Source organism: Sinocyclocheilus grahami, unplaced genomic scaffold, assembly GCF_001515645.1.
Source record: "Sinocyclocheilus grahami isolate Dianchi unplaced genomic scaffold, SAMN03320097.WGS_v1.1 scaffold1443.1, whole genome shotgun sequence".
In the NCBI taxonomy this organism is placed as follows: domain Eukaryota; kingdom Metazoa; phylum Chordata; class Actinopteri; order Cypriniformes; family Cyprinidae; genus Sinocyclocheilus; species Sinocyclocheilus grahami.
Window position 1 is genome coordinate 70,311 of NW_015506622.1, and position 6,680 is coordinate 76,990.

General features: G+C 40.9%; 1 protein-coding gene across 1 annotated transcript in view; it reads left to right on the forward strand.

Moving 5' to 3' along the window:
- The window catches only part of LOC107570339 (periphilin-1-like), a 106,378-nt gene that overhangs the window by 54,032 nt on the left and 45,666 nt on the right, over window positions 1-6,680 (forward strand). The window contains exon 4 of the mRNA XM_016256562.1: window positions 1,658-1,756. Coding sequence (XP_016112048.1) covers window positions 1,658-1,756 — 99 coding nt within the window. The remainder of the gene's footprint in view (window positions 1-1,657; window positions 1,757-6,680) is intronic.

Consider the following 6,680-nt stretch of genomic DNA (forward strand, 5'->3'; position numbering starts at 1 on the left):
TAGACAAATGGCAAGAAATCTGTAGACGCGTCCATAACAAAAGACAATACTTTATTGAACCTTTTCTGATAAGAAGTGTGCGCTGCAAACGCAAGCATTTTTGACGATCCTTTCTGTCCAGTCTGCTCGTTTTATCACGTTTAACCACAGCTGTCATTGTTTTTTTGTCTGGCAGTGGCAGCAGATATGCGATCAAATTTCTAATTTGAGGCTGTATTACATCGATTCTGGCACCCAACATCACAACAAGATGATATTTTAAGCTCCTTATGTAGCCGCATCTGAGCAGGTTTGAATGGGCCGCTTCCAGCTTCCCCTTTGTTTTGCTGCCTCCAGCTAGCGCTGTGACGTCGGCTGACCCTAGTTACCTGTGGTTGGCCTGGCCGTGCGTCACTCAGAACACAACAGGCCAATCAGAAGAGAGGCTCATGAATATTAATTAGACAGGCCAAAATCAATCTGTTCTCAGCAGAGCTCCTGAGAGAGGAGCTGTAAAAATATGTTGAGATGGTTTTTGGTACTTATACTGCAAATAAATATTCTTAAGGGCATCAAAACCTAAAATAAAACTCCAGAAAGGTGTAAAATATGGGACCTTTAAGACATGTTAGCACTATGCTAAAACACACTAACAACATGGTAGCTGTGTGCTAAAACACACTAACAACATACATTAACAACATGCTAATGCATGTTATAGCAAGAATCAAAGTTGAATTTTTGTTAATTTTATTTTAGTTCTGGGAAAACTTAGATCTTGAGTCAAGTCTCATATTTTAGTCCTTCATCATGGACAGCAGGCCAAATTAGTTTACCCTCATTCCTCTGAAAAGTATAATAACATGTAAACTATTGTGATACAATCACTTACTGTTCTTGTCTGTGCAAAGTTATAAATTCTGTCTTGAGTATGTAAAGTCTGTAAACATAACCTTAAAAGTGATTGCAATTGTAAGAGCAATACTGAGCATTATGCAGCGTGCATGCCATGTTGTAATTACCGTAATTCTGAGATGACAACACATGATGTTCAACTCAGTGCTGTTCACGTCCTCAGACCGGGGATTATCCGTTTCTACAGCGAGAGTCAACAAAATGAACCAGCATGAAAGAATGTTACTGCCAGCTGTAAAACACAATACAAGTAACAGTTGCTATGCAAATGCATTATTATTACTCTTTATAATTATTTCTTTAGGTTATTATTATATGGATAGCCTAGATATCTTACTCTGTGCTGCATGTCTTTAGTTTATGTTCACATCACTTTTGTATGAAAACGTCTACACTGGCAAAAGTCAATGACTTGAATTTTAAAACATAAAATGATGAAATAACTGCTACATTCTACATTATTTACATTTTACTACTGGAAGCACCAACATTTTTCTTTGGTTTCACGTGAGGTGCAGTTGTCACATGGTACAAGCCGTAGCTCTCAGAAAACAGCCAGTTCACAAGTTGTAATTATGAGTTCTACGAGGACGTGAACGCTTTTTTTCAAGTTGGTATGCTGTAATTACGGTAATTACGATATGACGTGAATACACCTTAAAAAAAATTTCGACTGTTGTTTAAGAATGTAGCATATAAATGATACTAAATCTAAAGTTTTAGATTGAAAGATTGATGATGTCTTTTGTGGTGACCTCCACAGGTGTCACAGAAACCCAGCAACAGAGATGCTCTCTCATCTGTGACATGTGCTGTGGCACGAAACAGAGCTATACAGAAGAAACAAGAGCAGATAGAGGAGGTAAATGTATATCTGTGTGTTGTGTGAAGGATCAGTTTCCACAGTATAATAAGTCAGACTGATACTGGATTTTACCAATAATAATAAGTAAAGCACACATTCACATGGCAGCAGAACATAGTTGTCATTAATGTATTTGAGTACTTAATATGATTACTTTTACATTTAGTTTGTTTTTTTAGGAAGACAACAATATTCTTTAACCAAACTCATATCTGTAAATTTCGAGCAGCCACTATTATGTGTACTTTTTTTTCTTCTTTTATTTTTTCACATGTGGTTTTGGTAACTCACAAAGACAGATATGAAGTATGTATCATCTTATTTATTTATTTATTTTTACTACTAATCAATCAGTCCCATTGAACGTATTCACTGTCCATACAGTTTGTCCCTCACTCCCCCCATACCATTCGCTGAAAGATATACATAATAATCATTCAAAGTTTTTCTGCCTAAATTTAAATTGTGTATTGCCATTATCAACAGAACTATTCCGGTATTCTAATCTATTCACTGCAGCACATACTTAGTTTAACTAAATAATACCCATATCTTCGTTACCTCCAAAACTATTCAAGGAAATGCCAGGACTGGTTCCATGAAAATGGCACAGAGACTGAACAACTAATCTCCAAAAAAAAGGAAAGCCTTCCGTGCCTGGCTATATGATGTAACCTGAAAGGCCAATGGGGTGGCTCATGCCAGAGTCAAGGAGAATGTCCACAGAAGGGAAGGGAGTTAAAGAATTCTTGGTGGACAGAAAAGGCTCTGAAAATCCAGAGACTGGCAGACTCGGGTGACATCAGAGTCTTTTTCAGTGCTACTAAGGCCATCTATGTTTCTGAGGTTTCTGTGGCCTAAACACCTGCACACACATGGGATTGGCAGGAGCTGCCATTAGCACCTGATCGAATCGGCACTTCCAAGAACTCCTCAACTGTGAAAGCACAATTGAAATAGACATTTCCAAACATAGCCCTCAGAGTCCCATCAGAAAAGGCATGGGGGAACCTCTAACTGTAACAATGGCAAGACGCCATCAGGAGCCATAAGAACAATGAAGCTGGCAGTCCAGATGGAATCTCTGCTGAGATCTTAAAGGAAGATAATTCAGAGCTCCTGTACCACATTCATGTCGTAATCCTCGAGGTCTGGAAAAAAACATGCACTTGTACAGAATTGTGTACAGATGTACAACTTCTTTCCTCAAAAGCAGACATCAACCACCGACTGAGTTCTGCCAGTGGAGCCTACACCATACTCAGGAAGAGTCTTTGCAGCCTGAGAGCTAAAAGCTCTCTGGTCTACAGAGCCATTGTCCCCTCCACCCTGCTGTATGAAGTCATGGACCACCTACAGCAGGGACCTGAGGGCCTTGGAACAATACCACTAAATGTCAAAATATTCTGAGGATTATCTAGGAGGACAGATTCACCAACATCAGTTTCTTGTAGGAAGCCAACATGACCAGCGTCACTACCATAATAATGCCGTACCAACTTTGATGGACCCGCCATGTCATCCGCATGTCTAACATATGTCTCCCCAAACAAATCATCCCAGCTGAAGGAAGGTCAGCAAGCTACTGGCAGAAGACATCCTCCTGGAAGAAATCTATAGAGGTGCTGCAAGTCATGATATAGAACTCTGTGCTGCAGTGACAAAGTGACAGCTTTGCAAAGAGAAAGACATAAAGACTCAACCACCACCAATGCCTTGAAGGCTATCCCCCAAGTGTTTGAGTGTGGTGCCACCACAGTGCCCTAAGTCTATATGTCTGTGATCTGTACTTTCCTTTTCAAGTGCCACTACCAAATTGTAACCAGTGAGGTTTAGAATCAGAAGCGAGTGATGCTATGATAATGGTGTTTGTAACCTCCATGCCATCAGGAGATGAGTCAGACTGTAACCATCTGCCAGCTGTGTTGTTCTGTAAGCCAGCAATATTAGATACGATCTTTAGCTATGTTGAGCAACTGTTACACCATCTGAACAGTATATTTGGCTTCTCTGGAGGCTGCTGGCAATGTGACTGAAGCTATGGTCCGTTGCAAGGCTTGAACATGGAAAACTCAGGCCTGCTGTCAGAGAAAAGAATCTCTGAAAACCAGGCTAGGTTTCTGGGTGGAACCAAGGAATGCACAATTCTGGAGGAACTAGTGAAGAATGAAGGGCTAGGCTTCTGGATGGAACCAAAGAGCCAGCTCCACAAACTGACAAAATATCCCCGGAGGACTATTTTTGTGTAGCCACAATTTCAACAGTTAATCCATAATCAGCGCAACACTGGCCAAATCTCAAAATTCATGTGTGTGGTCCTTGAAGGGTGACTATCATCCTAGGTGATAATGAAGAGAAAGTGCAGTACCCCTGCTAGATCCAATATATGGACTATTCTGTCATGGTGTTATTGTTGGGTTCAAGTCCACCTAAGTCGAGTCTGAGTCTTTAACCAATCGAGTTTGTGACCAAAATGGGCTGAATCGGACTCAAGTCCGAGTCCAAAAGGGCAGAGTCCGAGTCGAGTCCAAGTTCAACTAAACACTACTATTTGTCAGTATCCTAACCTTCTTTTAACCTTTACAACTAGAAAAAGGCAATGACAATTTAAATGTATCTTGCCATTTTGATTTTACACCATCTCATAATTAGTGTCCTGTTCAGCAAACTTAAAGTAATTTAACAGAAGTTATGTCTGAATTAGGGGTGTGCGATATATATCGTCTGCGATAATATCGTAATTGTTGTTTTAACGATGTGCGATTTGACATTATCGAGTATTTTGCAAAAACCATTCAAAACATCCCTACAGAGCGCACGCATAACATTACGTGAAGTCTAGACTAGTGCGTGTGCGCATTTAGTGTGTTTTCTTTCACTGCATGCTTTAAAAAGATGGCTTTTAGAATGTGAAAAAAATTATATATCATAACTTGACGTTATTCATTGTTACAGTAAATTCAAGTGTGGGGGTGGGGGGTAGCTAATTTGGTGGAAAGGACCTAAAGAGCAGAAAATGCACCTCTTATCTCTGATTGTAGCTGTGTGTGTTTTGGGTTTTATTAGGTTTTTATTGGGTTTTATAAACTACAGAAAAAGCAAAGGGCCACAAATTACAATTTGCATCATCAGTCTTTAAGACAATATTTGCAGATTTACTGATTTAGAAATACAGTTTATTACTTATCTACGTCTTTCTGGTCATTGTCCTGTTTAAAATAACACTAAGCATGAATATATATATATATTACGGCTGCACGATAAATCGCATACGATATTTAACGCGTATCTTATCAGTAAAGCCGGTTCTGTAATCGGCGGTAAATCTACATCACGTGCGTGCTTTCACATTGAAAACAGATGGCTGACAGATGGAGGTGGGCCCGGAGAGCTGAGTTAATTTGGGCAGGAGGAGGTGTGGGATGATAGTGTTAAATGACGAGCTGAAGTCCACAAACAGGATCCTCACATAAGTCCCTGGTCTGTCTAGATGGTGCAGGATGTAGTGCAGTCCCATGTTGACTGTATCATCCACATACCTGTTTACACTGTAGGCAAACTGCAGGGGGTCCAGTGATGTCCTCCAGATAAGCCAAAACCAGTCTTTCAAATGACTTCATGGCCACAGACGTTAGAGCCACAGGTCTGTAGTCATTAAGTCCAGTAATTTTGGGTTTCTTTGGGACGGGGATGATGGTGGAGTGTTTGAAGCATGAGGGGACTTCGCACAGCTCTAGTGATCTGTTGAAGATCTGTGTGAAGATGGGGGCCAGCTGGTCAGCACAGGTTTTCAGACAGGCTGGTGTCACACCATCTGGGCCTGGTGCTGTTCTTCTCTTCTTTGGGGGATGGTGTCTTTTAATTGGTGATGTCTTTCAGACCTTTCCACACTGAAACAGGGACACTGGAAAATAATTGGTTCTTTAGCTTTCCAGTATAATTCCTCTTTGCCACTCTGATCTCCTTTTCCAGTGTGAATTTGGCCTGTTCATACAGGAATCTGTCCCCATTCCTGCGAGCATCCTTGGCCTGACGGAGCAGTCTGAGTTTTGCAGTGAACCATGGTTTGTCATTGTTGTTGGTTAAATGAGTCCTGGTAGGAATGCACATGTCTTCACATAAACTGATATGCGATGTTACATTCTCTGTGAGCTCGTCCAGATTGGGGGCAGCAGCTTCAAAAACACTCCAATCAGTGAGGTCAAAACAAGCTTGTAAATCCTGCTCTGCTTTTTTTTTACATCTTTTTACAGTCCTTAATACAGGTTTAGCTGATTTCAGTTTCTGCCTGTAGGTCGGTATAAGATTAACTAAACAGTGATCAGAGAGCCCCAAAGCTGCTTGTGGGACAGAGCGATATGCATCCTTTATTGTGGTGTAACAGTGATCCAATATATTACTGTCTCTGGTGGGACATGTAACATGCTGTCTGTATTTTGGCAGTTCACGGGAAAGATTTGCTTTATTAAAGTCCCCAAGAATGATTATAACAGAGTCTGGGTGTTGTTGTTCTGTGTCTGTGATCTGATCAGCGAGTTTCTGTAAAGCTGACCTCACGTGCGCTTGCGGAGGAATGTAAACACTCACGAGAATGAATGAGCAAAACTCCCGCGGCGAATAGAACTGCTTGCAGTTAACGAAGGGCGCTTCTAGATCGGGACAGCACATTTTCTTTAACGTTGTAACATCTGTACACCACCTTTCATTGATGTAAATACATGTCCCGCCGCCGCGCGATTTCCCCGTTGTGCGGCGCCATCTTACTTCGAAGCACTAGTGTGCTTGATGTTGAGCAGCGAGCTCATTGGCTACCGATACAGGAAAACAAACACCAAATCAGTCCATGGGCTTGACACGCACACACACACATATATATATATTTAAGTTATTTTTTTTTCCTCATTAATGTACACACAGCACC